This window comes from Cryptomeria japonica, chromosome 9 (assembly GCF_030272615.1).
Source record: "Cryptomeria japonica chromosome 9, Sugi_1.0, whole genome shotgun sequence".
NCBI lineage: Eukaryota > Viridiplantae > Streptophyta > Pinopsida > Cupressales > Cupressaceae > Cryptomeria > Cryptomeria japonica.
The window spans coordinates 85,239,728-85,257,325 of NC_081413.1; the positions used below are offsets into that span (position 1 = coordinate 85,239,728).

Below are 17,598 nucleotides of genomic sequence, written 5' to 3' on the forward strand. Positions count from 1 at the left end.
GGGTCTTTAGCTTTGTATGACATGAGCTTTTATTCTTAACTACTTGTTGTGAAGTTTTTCTGGGCTAACTTCTCGTTAAGTGTTGGCTGTAGGATTAGCCTGGTGGTTTTTATGCAGGTTTGGTCACGATTAGCCTTGCAGAGCCCTCCCCTTGAGGTTTCAGGTTTCCGGTGCTTCATTCCTCATTCAGGGAGTTTCTTGTCATAGCTCTCTTATTCAAGCTCTATAGTGTTTTCTCTGACACCGATCTTGGTCGAAAGCTCTTTTGCAGATTATTTGTAACCTGCTTCTGCAGAGGTGACTTAGGCTATTATAGGCGAAGCAGCTCTTCTAGAACTTCTAGATTTCTAGATTGATATCTCTCGATCATATAGTCTTGACTGGATGGGATTTCCCAGGGGCCATTGTATCTGTTTCTGTTTCATGTTGTTTGGGTATCATTAGATTCTGGTCCTATGGGATCTGGGCGAGACCGAAGGTTTTCTTCCTCCATTCTTTCCTGCCAGTGCCCACACTGAATGGAGCTTGTAATCATTTTCTTTAATTAATAAAAAAAATTCAGGCTTCGGCCTTTTACCGATCAAAAACAAAAAAAAATAACTAATTACGAACTAAGGGTTTTGTAAACAAATCATTTTCTAACATAAAACACATTAGAAATCATAGGCACATCCACAAATAAACTGTCCTAGATGATTTTATTGAATGTCAGGCCAGCAGAAAGATAAATTGTCCTATAAAAAATGGATCCTTAAGACCAGCCAACTTCTCAACGTGTAATTACACGATATAGATTGCATAAAATACAGATTTCATTCCATGCCTCAATACACAATAACCAAATATTTGTTAAAATTGTCACATCAAAACCAAGCCTTGGTGAGAATTTGAAGAAAGTAACTTCTATTGTAGAAACCCCTATTTCTAACATTCAAAAATTTAGGACTTCCTAAACAAATATATGAAAACAGAAGACAGAATGCCACCAATATATAGGAGCACATAGACTCTCTGAATCGCTTAAATCATACACCTTCGCCACTGTTAAAAGATCACTCAAAATGCTTTTTACTGGTTGGCAATCACCACATAGCTATGAGTAAGAACGAAAAATATGCGAGTCCAATGGAGGATTCTAAGGAAGCCACCTGAAATTAATTGGAGTTAGCTCTTCTTATTGCATATACTCTGTATGCAGCTAATCCCACGACTGCAACTGCTGCACCAACTGCAAAGACAAGTGATACAAAGATTAGACAGGCTTATGGGAAATGCTTTGTAAAATCTGATATACGAAAAGCATGTATTGTTGGTTACTACATCCTCTTATATAATATCTACAAAAAAGGTATCAGAAATAATAATGTCAAATTTTGTAATTCCCCCAAAAGAATACTTAATGATATTTGCGCAATTTTAATCCACTTACAATAATTTATCAGGGTTAGCTTCACTAAATCAAACTAAATGTTATTGATTTCTAGTTAGTTATAATACTGAAATTATTTATACACTGATTATGGATAATAAATTGGCTAGTCTGAAGAGGCAGCTTAAGGAATAGCACTAAATGATAGAAATCCACAGCCAGAAATAAGAGTTTCATCCACACTCTCTTGTACTGCAGTATTTATGAAAAGGCAGCAATTAAAACTGGTATAAGCCTTCAGCAATGGTAAGTTTGGTAACCAATATAATATAGACTGATTACTTCCTTCAAAAATTTATAGCTTGAAGACTCAAATACAAATGTTACAATCAAGGGTCTACAAGTATGCCACACCATACAATTGTTCTTGGAAATATTATTACCTTCCCAATAGGGTGTGGCTTTTCCACTTCAAAGATAGAGATCAGATTTGCTGATGAAAAGAAAATGTTATTAACTAAGAGTCTTTATCGATATTAAATATTAACTAGAAAATAAATTAATTCTGCATGTGATGATTTCTATATGAAATCATTGCAAGGAACTGAAGATTTTGTCTTCAGTTCCACACCTAAACAGTTTTCATCCTTAGGTTAGTTAAACCAAAGTCCGATGTTCCAAAAAGGAGTAGCAATCAAAAAATAAAATGCCCTTGCATGGCCTCTCTTAAATAGAGTTTTCCTCCAAAAGACATAAATCTTCAAATTTTCTTACTGACTTGATTGATAATGGAAAGGAAATATTTTTTTATATGAACTTCAATTGTGACAGACCTTATTTATAGATCCACTTTACTTGAGGCCCTCTTTATTATAATTACATTTTTTAATAACAGTTAGGTGGCCCCTTTAATGACATTATGATCCTCGGGAGGGGAAAGACCAGGTGTACATCCCCAGAAGTAGTAACATTGCTGTCAACTGGGGATGTCCCACAAAATGTCCAAGTTTTGGGGGATACAGCCAAAGGGATGCGACAGCCTGCATCATTTAAGTTGAAAAATAAGCAATCAAAAAAATAGTTTGCTGAAATATTCAGCTCAGACAAGAGAATCACTGAATTCACCCATGCTTGCCATTAAATATCTATATTTGATGATTATTAAAACAGCAAACAACAGCCAACATAAAACCGATGGAAGATATATGCATGTACTCAAGCCTAACGAGCATTTCTCAGGAGATATATATTCTCTGAAACTTTCAGTCCTTGATCCAAAATACAAGAAAACAACTGATCTAAAGATAATTCAAACAATGTAAGTAAACCACAGAATTAAGAGCTATCCTTAACCTAGGTACATATACAACGTTTTGGTTTCACTCACTTCATGTGCTGAGATTATCACAAAAAAACATCCCACAATTGCAGAAAGAGTCGAATTAATTTCCAAACAAGCACCATCCATCATTCTATGCTGAAGATCCACTCATTTCTCCTTTTAGTAGGAGAGGTTTTGGCTGTATCATCCTAACCATGGCTTGGCTGCCATGCTGGAGATTCAGGCATAGCTTGGAGTTTAGAGATGTAATGCAATAATTCTGCAAGGGGCTGCAGTAGCTTCTTGTAAAAGTGTCCTCTAAACATTTAATATTGTTTTGCAGTACTTACCAGATAGAACTGTGAGAGAGCGAGTGACTAGACGGCGATACTGCTTCTGGCTTCTACCAACTTCAGTCTCAGGAATGCTCAGATGGGGTCGTTGAGCAGCATCAACAATGCGGCGGAACAAATTATTAATATCACCCAACCTCATACTGACAGTAATTGGTGCTTCAACACCCAGATCCTGGCTTACCTGAAATTAAGGACAAAGTATTCAATAAGTAATAATTAGCATTTCCTGCAGCTGGCTTCAAAGAATATTATGTTGTCAATGATAGCGGCTACTACCTGTGATAAAAGATATGTTACTTACCAGGTTTAGGAATCCATGTTTATGTATGAATGAATTTCAAATACTAAACCGTATATTCATAATATAAGAAATCACAAAAGTATGTTCTGAAAATATCAGGTCTATCCAAGAGACATTCATGGACATGGATGGCACAATGTCCCGTCCACTGAGGATGTAGCAGCAAATATCCTACTAAAGAAGCCAGTTCAATGTGCACCATAAACAAATACTATTAACTAAAAACCATTTTGATTTATGATTTTGAGTTTCAATGTGCACCAAGTAGTTTAGTATTTGACCATTTAATATTTTAATCACCATACAAATGCTCTCAAGTAAAAAAAACTTTGATTTCTCTTATTGTCATTTAACATCTTGCATTACACAATTAATTATCAATTTGTCAATAGGGCTTTGTACTTAATTTTGTTTATTCTATGCATATTATGGTTAAATGTCTTGAGATGGCAATAGGTTTTTTGTCTTATAATTTATACATTTTCTACAGTCATACCCACCATGAACGAAAAAACCCAGACTAAAAAGTAAAAACAGCAAAACACCATATTGAATCACTGTTTGCCAAACCCATACCAAGATTGGAAACCTGGACCCACACAATAAATGTGCTCATCTCTTAGTTCATTTAACCATACTTCTATCTTTGAAAGGAATCACCAATGTAACTTGTCAAATTCAAGGCTTTGAATGTACCATCAATGCTTAAACACACAGCGTTTTATTACATGTGCACGGATGTTACTGCATTGGAATTTTATATACTAATAATGAAGTGTAGACAGAAAGAAATCGTTATATTACCTATCATATTAAAAAATTGTTACATCACCTATCATGCAGCTAACTGGCATCCAGAACCAAGCTATGGAATGCTCTAAATGTGTACGTAAGTTCTAGATGTTGCCTGATTTCTTTACATTCTAGTATGAAACTAACTCACAAATCTCTAGGGTTATTTAACCATGAAAATTATCTTCAAAATAAAAAAAAATAATGGTTCGGAATTCATAACATTTGCAATAGATAGCCCAAAAATCTTAGTCGCAATATCAATTAGTTACCCTTGCTGAATCTGCAATTGGCACTGGGTGTGCGTCTAAATCATCCTTTGCTGCTACCATGAGACATGGGACCTCAAAGCCACTATTTTCCCCATGTGTTGCGACTTCCACTAGCAATTCGGCAGTTTTCTTCCATGAAGCTTCATCTGAACTGCAAGGCCAGGAAATCTTGCAAATTGTTAATGATGTTAAAAAAAATTAACTTGTAGCAAGCATAATTTATTTTAAAGTAGAAATTATATGGGGACAATTACTGCGGGTAATGTCAATCTTACACTCTTTGAGAAGTGATGATCAATACTAGTATACTATTATTACACTCCATTTGAAACATTCAATAAACCCGGTAAGACAATCATGTGTAGAGCATGACATGGCATGAAACAGGCAGGTGGGGCAGAAACCAATTTGAATGTAAACTCTACATTCAAGAGATACATGTTGCACAAATTTTATTCCATATATAGATCTATATCAATTGAAAAATGTGGTGCTCAGGACATCTCTTAATAACTTAAAACTATAAACTTTGATTGTGTATGCAAACATGAATGCATAAACAGGCAGCACAAGACCAGAATTTGAAACAATCTCAAAACCTCAGCAGGCAAAATATAAAGTAAATCTTCAGACTCGGGTAAAACTTGGCAATTTAAAAATATATAAATTCAAAAAAAAAAAATTTAAATAGCATACAAAATAGTGCTAAAAAGCGTAAGGATTGAATTTAATTCTTGCATAGCTAGAAAAATTGCTGAATTTTTTTTCAAAGGCACAGCAATGGAAAAATTAAAAAAAAAATTTACTAGCTGGAGAGCTTTTAGAAAGTCCTAGGACCAAACTCAGTAATTATTAGTAAATAACTTAACAGAGTTCTTACACAAGTAACTTGCTATCAAGATTTGAACCACCATTCTAACGAGTCAGCAAGTTACAAGGTTTTTAAACCATGTTCAACCTGAAAACCATTAATGCTGATGATTAAACATAATTGAAACTAGTGAACAAAGTAGGTTAACAAGAATCATTTAAATTTATTTCTAATAATCACCTAGAAACCCCTCACTTCAATTCAACTTTGAAAAGTAGACTTTTTGACCAGTTACTCTAGATCCTAGTAACAGCTAACATCCTCTACAGTTGTGGATTGCAGAATAGAAGTATATATATTTAGGTAATAAGGATCAGAATTGAATTAATCCAAACATAACATATCACAGCATAACTTCCAAGTAGAAGTGATAGATCCCACCATACTCTTCTAGTTGACATGGGTTATATAGCTAGGATAAACATGGCTTATCTTTTACCTTGGCTAAAAAATATGATAAACATAGTGCCCCACCATATTACACCCTTTTTTATCAACCTACCTCGAGAATCTGTGGCAATGCTATCATCATTTTTGCCCATGTTTTGCTTTCGTGAGTGGCGACACCAACATGTAATATAACAATTGAAAATATTTTTCAAACTATCTTAATTCTAGTTGGTCTCCATGAGATAATCAATATGCAGTGAAATACATCAATCTACTAGTGTGTGATTAATGATATTTGTTCTCATGCTTTACATAAAGTGTTGTGATCATATCTGGTTTGTGTGCAGATAATAGGGCTTACATAGAAAACGAGGATGGTTGAACGTGGGTACAAGGTTCTATGAAATGGTACTTGAGCCAACTAAACAGTAAGACAACTCCAATTAATGGAGGTATTATTCCAGAAAACGGCCGAGGAGAGAGCAAACTCTGAAAGCATATTATTTGCAAGTATAGACATCCACAATCTGATAAAATTAAGATAAAGATATTTCACTTTTTAGCCAGGAAAGGATCACACAAGCCACCTTCAAGGCCATCTTTCCACTTCTCCAATAGCGATTGTCCCACATCCATTAATTTCAATTCAGAATTCCCAAGAAGTGAAACCCCCTCACTTTCCCACAAACAAGGCTCATTAGACAGAGCATGAGCATTTATAAATGAGGTGACAGACATAGCATATAAGCACAGTGCATTTCATTAATACCAATGAGCTTCTTTTCAGCCTAGTGAGGTCACCACATTGGCAAGAAATGGTGACAACAATTAGTCAACACCCTAAAGGTTACAAGGTCTTGCAAATGAAAAGACGCACATCAACATATTGGCAATAGAAAAACATTTTGTAGACATTTTTGCTTCCAATCACAGATTTATGAGCAGGAACAAGAGTGTACATCATTTATGATGGATGGAAAGATCGCAAAAACAAGCCTTCCAGTAATGTCATTGCAGTGTATCCTAAAGAAAGGATGCAAACTTCATTGTCAAAATACTCATAGAGCCAATAGAGATAGATAGTAGGTGCTAAGAATGTTGTCCAAGTCGAAGCAAACAATGTTAAAAGTTGCAAGGCAGCAGACAAATTTATTGGTCAAAGCAACATAGAAGCACATCTTTTGGACACCATGTATCGTTCACTCACTCTATTTTGTGATGCAAAAGATTTGGCACACAAATTGAGTGGATCAGAAAAATTTATGCCAAGGTTGAGGAGATTCAGATGTTTGTGACAAATCATCACATATCACAAGTTATTTTCAGATCCTCAAAGTTGTAGTTGTTGAAGCCTTGAAGCTATATTAATGAAATTTCAATATTTAATATTAAAATTAATTTTTTGATTTGTTTTAAACTTTTAAGTTTGCTATAAAATTTTAGTTGTATCATCTAACATTTTAAGATTTAAATTTGTTTAAATATTTTACCACCATATTAGGTTGTTGACAGCCATCAGTCGTTGAGGGCCATCTACAGAGTGCTTGGACCGGCATACCTATTTCTTTTGTGGCACCAACTTAAATTCCAGTTAGCATATTTCCTTGGCAGGGACCAGTGTTCTGTTTCTACGGTAAGGACCCTTCACTTCTTTTTTCACAACGTAGCTGACCAGCATCCATTCTGCAGGTCAGTTATATGCAATGCCTATTTCTTCTATGGCACCAACTCAAATACCCACAAGGCTCTTTCCCTGGCAGGGTTCAATGTTCTGTTTCCAATATATATACAAGGAAACTTCAGTTCTTTGATTTCAACTGAACATGGGATTTCGGCATGTCTTACTTCTGTTAAAGAGCACATTAAAATATAATTTATGCAAGCATTTGATGCAATTTAAAGATTTAATATTTTTAGTTAATAAAATTCTTCTTTTAGCACTTAGTGTCAAATCACATAATTACTAGTTACGTTGCAAACTCTACACAACAACATTTAAGAAAATGATAGGTAATTAGTAATTACATACCAAAGAAGCATACACAGAAATAATATAATAATTGAACAATAAGGATGAAGAAACATAAATGCAGCTTTCAGATACCTATCATAAACAAACAGGGCCACATCACATGGAGCCAAAGATTCTTTATTTACCAAAAGCTTTTGCACCCCATCCTCTGAAATTTCACGCATTACTAAAGTTTTCTTCGTTCCCTTCAAACAAAAAGATGTCAAATCAGTATACTGCTTGAACAAAAGAAAATATTTTGAAAATCAACCTACATATTGTTTTGCCTATTCTTTATGTTCTTGCAGACAGAAAAATAAGTTCAGAAAAGATGGCAATACATGAAAACAAAATAATCGTGTTTTGTATGTCTTTCACATTTAAATAAGATGGATTATTAATTTATTTTAATATAAACAACTATGTAAAGAAAGGAGAAAACAATAATAAAATATAAAGCAAAAGCAAGACAAACTGACTTGATCGTGTTAACACAGAAATACCAGAAACCTTTAACAAAATCAAAAGGATCATGTAAGCATAAACAAATATGTAAAAACAGGAGAAAACAATAATAAAATATAAAGCAAAAGCAGGACAAACTGACCTGATAGTATTGACACAGGAATACCAGAAACCTTTTACAAAATCATGTTACAAAACCAAAAACCAAACCTTTCAGGCAAAGGCAACACCTTGCAAATGCCATGTTAGAGCCTCTCATTCAAAAAGAAATGCAAAAGTTACTTTATGCAAAGATCATTTACCCTGTTCATCATTCCTTCCGTAAGTTACCAATTTGGTGCCCGTTTGGAAGAAAAATGGAGAGATCAGGCTGTACATGAACTTCCAAAATTCAAACTGAGCTTTAAAGAAAGACAATCATCCACTCCCCTCATTAGATGAAGTATTTCAAATTATCAATGGATACCAAATGATGTCATTTTTAAATAGCTGTTTGGGATACAACAAAGTGATGGTGAAAGATGAAGATAGATTTAAGACAGCCTTCACCACCACATGGGGAACATTCGCATACCAAAGCATGCCATTTGGCTTGATCAACGCAAGAACTACATTTCAGAGTGCCATGGACATTACTTTCAAAGGATTAGTGGGGAAATGTATAATCATATACATAGATGACCTCACTGAATTCTCTATGAATAGGGCTGACACATCCAGGATTTGAGGAAAATTTAGCAACGAAGTAAAGAATCTGGCATTTCCTTGAATCCTAAGAAGTGCATCTTCAGAGTCACTAGGAAATTCTCTATGAATAGGGCTGACATATCCAGGATTTGAGGAAAATTCAGCAACGATGTAAAGAATCTGGCATTTCCTTGAATCCTAAGATGTGCATCTTCAGAGTCACTAGGAAATTCTCTATGAATAGGGCCGACACATGCAGGATTTGAGGAAAATTCAGCAACGATGTAAAGAATCTGGCATTTCCTTGAATCCTAAGATGTGCATCTTCAGAGTCACTAGGAAATTCCAGGGATATGTTATCTCAGAGAAAGGCATTTCTATCGATCCCAAAAGAATTGAAGCTATCATGAAGCTATCCTTGCCTAATAGCAAGAAAGAACTGAAGTTATTCTTTGGCAAGATCAACTTCATAAAGAAGTTTATTGGTGGGTTTGCAGAGATTGTGAGCCTGTTAAATGATGTGCTGAAAAGGGATGCCAAGATGGAATGGAATAGTGAAGCTAAAAAGGCAATAACAACAGCCATTGCTAGGGCTCCAGTGCTCTCGAGTCCAGACTATAGGAAGCACCAATCTCAATATCATGTGTCAAGTTGCCATCAAAAAGTTTTATTTGACTGTTTACAAAGTTGTAGCTTGTTATCTACTTAGTAGCTATAAGCATAAAACCCTGCATTTATTTCTAAATTGTAGAAAGAATATATAATGACATACTACGGAAATATAACTAGGCAATTTACCATCATATGCATTACTCTTGACACTATAAGACATTGCTAGACCAGTATTTGAGATTTGAGGATAGTTGGTTTGATGATAGTTGATTCTCTTATACAATAAGCAATCTCATCGATGGAACATAAAACCAGCTTTTGACTAATCCAGGATATCATCAAAATACTTGCGAACTGAGAATACACATGTACTCTATGCTGTACACAAGAAGCATAATATAAATATATCAACCTCTGAATTTGTATAATTTAGAAATAAGTATAAGCAATTTCATGTCCTCATTTTTTGTTTTCATAAAACACCTACATATAAATCATGCTCTTACCCCCATTGTATCAACAACATTTGCTGCATAACGATCACCATTAGTTGGTGTGTATCTTTCAACAAACTGCCTGCATTGAAGAGGAAAAAAATCTTCTTGTTGAATCATGAAAGAAAACAGTCTACACATAAAAACAGGAAACAATTGAAAACAGAACTTTCTACACTAGACTGATGAAGAGTGCTTGCTCAACAACCAGTTGCACAGGAGACAGTAGATTGAACTACTTACTTTCCAATTAAAGAATTCAGCAATGCAGACTTCCCGGACTTTGCAGGTCCAAAAACAAAACACTGTAAGACATTTCTCTGAGAATGTTGCTTTTTGCGGTCCCATCGTCGACGACGGGTAACATGAAATGCAGCAGCAGGATCACCTGGGTACCCAATGTAAATCAAAGTGGCAAGGCTTTTGACAGGATCTAGAAGGGTCATAAAAGCCCACTGCAAAAAAATATAAAGCCAATATACAAAACCAATTATCTAAGTATCTCAAATAACAAATAAGTAGTTCAATCTACTTTCACACTGAAAAACAGCAATGATTTGATATTATAAAACAGCAATAAATATAAATCTTGTGGATAATTGTAATGTTTAACTTCAAAAGTGTGTTTGCCAAGTAGAATTTTACATCATTCATCAAAATAATGAATGGTATGAGATTGCACGAACGCAGATGCAGTATTGAATATGGATAAAGCTAAGTTTTGAGGCTCACAAGATATGAATATGTATGGACATGGCATGCATATCAAAAGATATAAGCCTAATTGTTTAAAACACAAATGAAGTACGCAAAGAGGAGAGTTTCCTTACAAAAGAAGCTATATAAATCACTAATACCAAAATATTCACAAATATAATTTTATTATTAGAACAAATACATTACTAGAATCAAATGCTATCAAACAATTTGTCACTATTTCCTGAAACTGAGCTTACGGGTCATCTAGATTCTCTGAAGAACTGCGATGGTTAGATTGTATACAAACAAAATAACATACCTAGAGCCAGGGGAATATACATGAGGAACCAAATAACATATAGATAATAATTGCATTGAATGATTCCTTCTCATTTCTTTTTCTCAGAGAAAAAAAGTTAATAAAAAATACTAAAAACTATAACATAAAAATGTAATCTACAAACAAAATTATAAGACATTGATATTTGATTAAGTATTAGACTCCACTAAGAAATGAGCAATATTGGGTGAGGTCTTCTGGTGCAAGAGAGTAGAAAGGACGGCACGAACAGACAAGCAGGTTTTTACATTGGCCACAGGCCTGAAGAGGTTACAGGTCAGAGATTTAAGGATCTTCTGCCCCCCCTTTGCCTGCTGCTTGGTTTTTCTTGTGTATGGTTCTGTGTGCTGTGTTGTGGGTCTTGTTATTTTGTTTTGTTTCCTGTCTTAAAGGCTTTGAGATTTAAGGCTCTGTAAGGAAGTTATGGTAGCGGAACAACTTCCAAAACTAATATAGAGAGAAGAGTAATGCAAAACTTTTAAACATCTTTACAATAGTTATAGAACTAAGATACCGGTTCTTGGCATTTTAAGCTGGGTCCGGGTCCTGGCTCTTGCCCGGTCTTGGTCCTCCTTGGGTTCCACCCGGGTCCTGCCCAGGTGGATGGGTTCTTTGTGGTGCCACGAAGGACCCACAGAGAACCCATCCACCTGGGCAGGACCCGGGTGGAACCCAGGGAGAACCCGGGCAGACCCAAGCGAACCCAGGCCCATGGGTTCCCAAAAACGGGTCCCATGGTTCATAAAAACACAAAAACCAATAAAAAAACACTTTTTTTAATATTTTTTAACATGTAAACCCATGTCTCTGATCTTTTCCAATATGCTTCACCGGTCTGCTCTGAATTCTGTTCTTATCCTCTACATAAGGCTGCTCATATATTCTCTTGTTCTATCGCACCAAGTTGTTCTAGACTACTGCAGATCTGCTTTTATTTATGTCCTTATTCTGTTCATCCTTTTGTCCTAATTCTATTCTTATTCATCTTTGTCGTGCTCTAACTTAGGATCCTTTTTTCATGGTTGAATGATGTTGTATTATATTATTCTCTGTAATATCTGATATGTTTATAACTGCTGTAATATATCATTGCAGCAATCACAATGTATATTTCATTTTTGTATGGGTCGAACCTTATAGAAATAAACATAAATACCATGAATACCACAACAAAGTGATTCAAGTGGGGAAAACCCTTTTGAGAGAAAAACCCCACACTCCAAACACCCCAAAACATATTATTCAAAAATAAACAACAAATTACAATAATCGAGTCCCACCCTCAAACTAGAATTGTTACTCCCCCCCCATCATAGTTGTTATTGAGAGGGCCCCTACTATTCGGCTGGGGCTAGCAGGTTAATCCATAGAATAGCAGGGGACTGGTAGATTAATGCGTTCATTAATAGACTTGCACTCGATAGTTGCCCTACTATTCTAAGGGAGGCCCTACTATTCTATGGGCTCCCCTACAATAACAACTATAATGAGGGGCGGGGGGGGGAGGGCCCCGCCCAATTTGGTTGGGGCTGATTAATGGCAGCCCCTACCATTCTTTGGCGGCATCGGAGGACAATAAAGAAGGCCCTACCGATGTGCTAGGGCATCGTCATCATTCCATCCTATATATCGCTTGGATCTTTCTTTTCGTCAATCCATAGTCCAGGGAGCGTAACTGCCAGAGCACGGGGGATATAATGGATAGTAATGATTTCGGCAGGAGCAGCTGAACTGCTATAGCAAGCAGCTTGTCCGAGCGAGCCTCTGGGATCTCCTGTAAACCTCCCCATGATGTGGCAGAGGGAGGATATTGGGGGAAGTAGTGAGTGGAGATTCCCTTGCGGAGAGCCGAATGAGGGGGGACCTTCACGTCTAGTCCGGAGGGCGGGGATATCCCGACCCTACTATCACTATGCCTTTGCAATGCCACTCGGTTTAACTCTCCCTGCGACTTTTTCCATGTGTGGGATCTTCTATCCCCTTGGGTAGATAATCGATCGTCTTTCATTTCGATAGTGAGTAGTTTCTCCCCATATGAACCGGGTAGAGTATATAAAGCAGGCCAACCCCTGGCTGCCCTATTCTGAAGTAGTTTGGTCCGTGCTCCTTCCTCTCCCTGATCTTCTCCGGTTCTTTCGAAGAGACTAAGAGTGATAACTAAACTATAGTTCGCTTGACCCATTGACTGGTTAGGCCGACGAAACCTGACAAAAGCAACTAAGAAGTGATTGCCATGAACACCTGCCATCATGCATGTGGAACGAAGAATGGCGACAGCGACCATTGAATCAAATGCTCTTTTGATAATTTTGAGAAAGCTATTCTAGCAGGCTTATCCATAGAATTGTAGGGACCCAACCTTCTATAGTTGGGTTTTCCTGCAAAATCCATCCCCAATAGTAGGGCGGATATAAGGGCCCATTTCCTCTGACTCAATCAATGAAACTACCAACTCCTATGTGTCGTGATGCGGAGGCAACGGAATCGGCAAATCGAGTTTCTGATGGCACTTTTCGAAGCCCTATAGATAGTAGGGGGTGGGCTTGGAAGTGGCCCTGCCACGTAGCTTGATCCGAATGGACTGGGATTTGCCACTCTGGATTAGCAGCAAGAATGGCATTGGCCCCCTACAAGTCTATGGGGGAACGTTGGCTAGGAATTCTGTTTCGCATTTGGGTTTGCCCCATATATAGATAGGGTTTTGAAACGCCATTTTATTATAACAAGGCTTCTACACGAGCCCTATCTATATTTGGGGCATGGGCTGGTCATTAATGAGGAAACCAAGCTTTCTATTCCCATTTCCAGAAGGGCCAACATCCATTCATCAGTTCCAGGTTATGAAGCAGCCACACCATGATAGGTGAAACCATAGTTATCCGCTGCCCCTTTAGAATGGTAGGGCGCGAATAATCTTAACCTGAAGGGGGTGTTGTAATCCGCGATCTTTAAATATTGTTAGAATAATATATCTTTTCTGTTAATGGTCAATAATGTCTACAGTAGCAGGTAGTTAGAAGTAGGTAACATCATTAATATCTACAATTTTTTATAACTTCTATATATTGTAATTTTTTCCCCTCAGTTCATGAATGAAGATATTTACCAGTGAATCTCAATTATTCACATGGTATCAAAGCCCTAAAAAAATCTTGGGCAAATTTAAAAATAAAAATCTGTAATCCATGATTTTTTTCGCATGAGATTTTTTTAGTAGCTACCCACGTCCGTTTTCGGTCTGAAAAATCATGTTTTCGGCTGGGGCACAGAACCAGTGTTTTTTCTGTTACAGAAAATAGTGTTTTTGGCTAGGGCACTGCGGTGTTTTTCTGGCGTGATTGTAAAATCGCGTCGCAACATTTTGACTCGATTTCGTTCATGTTTGGTGTTTTTTCACGCCTGTTTTTTTTGCACTACGCGCATTTTTTTCAAACGATTTTCGTGACGCGATTCTACAAATTTTCGGCGTCATTTTGTGGGCAGCTTTAGTCTGCCCACTATATTTTCGCGTCTGTTTCTTCTGCATTCTGGGTTTTTTGCCTACGCCTTTCTCTACGTGTGAGAATTTCCACTATCACGATTTGTTTTTTGAGCGGTTTCCTGCTCGTGCCGACGGTTTATTTGCATCCTAGGGTTTTCAAAAACCCTCCATCTTTTTTTCGAGGCCAAGAAATATTTCTGCTATCTGGGTTTTCTGATTTCGGCACCCAGGGTTTCTGCACATTCAACTAGGGTTTTGACCCTTCAATTCAAGTCAAAATTTTATTCTAATTGCAAATTCTTGGTGGGGTTTTTGAGAGCTCTTTTGGGTCTATGTCCGATTTTTCTGGGTTCCGAAAAATTTCTGCCTCGAAAACCACGCTGGGGTTTCAGTTTCTGCCTGAGAATCCGACTTGCAGAATTTTTTTAAAAGCCTCTATTTTCATTTGCTAGTTTTCCTCCCTTGGAATTCGTGCCTTCACCAGTTCGACCTCAGGGTACATGATGGCATCTCTAACGAATATAATGCTCAAAAGCAACCAAAAGTTCAACGGCCGCACTACAACACCTGGAAGCAACGCATGCTTACAATCTTTGAATATCGTTGTCTCGATCAAGTTGATTTGGGAAACGTGTCTCATCCTACTACAGCCGAAAAAGATGAGGACAAATGGGATGAGCGCAACCATGAAGCAGTCATGCTCATCAAACTCATTGTCACCGATGAGTAGCTACCTCAAGTACCATCCAGCAAAACTGTGAAGGAGATATGGATCATTTGAAGAGTCTCCATGAAATCTCTGACAAGAGTAGAGCATTCTTTCTGAAGAACATGCTCTTTTCAATTATGATGGACGAGACGACACCTCTACAAGATCACTTGACAAAGATCAAGGACTGAGTCGATTGGTCGCACAATGGAGGAAGAGGACTATTGTCATAAGTTTGGTCACATGAAGGTCGAGTGTCGAGTTCGATTGGCTTCTGAACAGAAGAAGCAAGGAGGGTCTCAAAAGAAAGCAAATGTCGCAGAGCACTCAAAGCAGAAAGAATATGCATTCTATGCTTTTATGGCCAAGAGAACAGGAGATCGAGTACCCTCTTCTGCCTGGTATATTAATTCAAGAGCTTCACGGCACTTTACTCATCGTCGGAATTGGTTCACGAAATTTGACCCATTCTCGCATTCAGTAATCTTCGGAGGAGGAGAAGAGTACACAATTGGATTACCTTTGGTAGAAATTGATTCTTTAGAGACGAAGCAGCTCAAAAAGAATTAAAGGAATTTCAGACTACTCTAAATTCTTTGCAAGAAGCTAAAGGTCAAAGAAGATAGCAAAAGAAAATTCCCTGCTTTATTAGGCCTTCAACGTAAGAACATTAAGAAGGAAAGAAATGGGCAAATTTCAAAAGGCTAGGAGAAAAAAAATCAAGAAAAAGTAAAATTGATAAGAGTCACTAGTTGAATCTAGTGTTATCAAAACATTGGATACATTTTAGTGCCTCTCAAAACTGATAGTAATATCATAGAATGGTAGGGGCTTGAGTAGCATCCCTCGACAAAAGGCTATTTGGGATTTGATTCACGAACATACACCACATATTGCATTTATTCAAGAGACAAGGCTGCTTGTGAAGGAAATGATCAATCTTTCTTCCAAGATTTGGTCAAGTGATCAAGGTCAATGTAATGGTGCTCAAGACACAGTTGGTACACTGTTGGTAGAGTTGCATGCTTATGGGATCCTTGTAAGCTCACAACGTATGATGGACAATGAGTAGATATTCAATCAAAGTGGTGGCATCTTGCTTCAATTTAGGAGAAACTCATTTATCCATTGATGCTTATGCACTTACAGATTATCCAAGTAAGGTGTTATTCTAGTCCCAAATTAGATAAATTTGCTCTCTAGTTCCCTCCCTCCCTTGGATTCTTGCAAGATATTTCAATGTTATTATTTGCCTTTGGTTTGAATGAAAAACTAGTGGGAACGCAAATTTATTTGGCGAAGCAGCCTTTTTTTCTGACGGATCTATGTCTGTGTTTTCCTTTTGGCGGCACAACTGGTATCGGTTTGTCAATGAAGCAATTAACACTGTAGTCTATCTTCTAAATCAGTCTCCTACAATGGCTATGAAGAAGAAGACTCCTGAAGAGGCCTAGTAAAGCCAAAAGCCCGGAATCAATCACCCGAAGGTTTTTGGCTCCACTGCCTTTGTCTAGATCCCTGATGCTAAACACACCAAGTTAGATGCGAAGAGCCAGAAAGTCGTTCTCACCGGCTACAGTGATACTCACAAGGCCTACCGACTGGTTCACATCAAGACAGATCGTCAAATCTTCAATCATGATGTGGTTTTTGATGAAGAACAAGGGCTATTTCAGCTCTCTCCTCCAATTGTGGATTCAGAGGATCAACTTTTCAAGGCTTCAGACTTGGGTGTTCATCTTCCATTAGGTCCACCTGATGGGAGGGGTCCAGTTGTTCCATTCCTGCACCTACACCAGTTCCGTCTCTTGCAGGATCACCTAGACACACAACTACACCACCTAACTTTCCTCAAGACTTATCCAATCTTCTGTTTCATGACCTTGATCCTGTTGCACCTCCTGCATCTGATGTTGGCACTTCTACTCTCTGGCCTAAATGGTGGGCTAAGACGATTGTTGATCTTCATGATGATGAGCTCATCGAGGGTAGAATTGCTTGGAAGAAGAGTAAAAATCCTGATTATATCGATTTTGCTCTCATGGCCAACATTCACAGCGTGTATGAGCCTCAAACATACATAGAGGCGAAAAGAGATACCTGAGTGGGAACAAGCTATGGCAACTGAGCACCACAGCTTGCTGAAAAATAACACTTGGGTTCTGTCAAATCTTCCTCCAAAGAAGAAACCCATTGGATGCAAATGGGTCTATAAGGTTAAATACAAGGCTAATGGTACTTTGGATAAGTACAAGGCTCGTCTTGTAGCCAAAGGCTTCTCTCAGCGTGAAGGAATTGATTACGAGGAGACCTTTGCCCCAACAACAAAGATGAGAACCATCAAACTAGTTCTAGCCATTGCAGCTCAGTGTGGCTTCCTAAAAGGTGAGTTACTGGAAGAGGTCTACATGACGCAACCTCCCGGAAC

General features: G+C 37.5%; 1 protein-coding gene across 5 annotated transcripts in view; it reads right to left on the reverse strand.

The window, feature by feature from the left end:
• Positions 1 to 792: 792 nt before the first annotated feature.
• Positions 793 to 17,598, reverse strand: part of LOC131030212 (mitochondrial Rho GTPase 1) — an 80,401-nt gene continuing 63,595 nt past the window's right edge. For all 5 annotated transcript variants that reach the window (XM_057960932.2, XM_057960930.2, XM_057960931.2 and 2 more), the window contains 6 exons: positions 10,185 to 10,396; positions 9,954 to 10,023; positions 7,777 to 7,889; positions 4,412 to 4,562; positions 3,041 to 3,227; positions 793 to 1,228 (listed from right to left, as the gene is read on the reverse strand). In XM_057960932.2, coding sequence (XP_057816915.1) covers positions 1,155 to 1,228; positions 3,041 to 3,227; positions 4,412 to 4,562; positions 7,777 to 7,889; positions 9,954 to 10,023; positions 10,185 to 10,396 — 807 coding nt within the window. In that variant the 3' untranslated portion in view covers positions 793 to 1,154. The remainder of the gene's footprint in view (positions 1,229 to 3,040; positions 3,228 to 4,411; positions 4,563 to 7,776; positions 7,890 to 9,953; positions 10,024 to 10,184; positions 10,397 to 17,598) is intronic.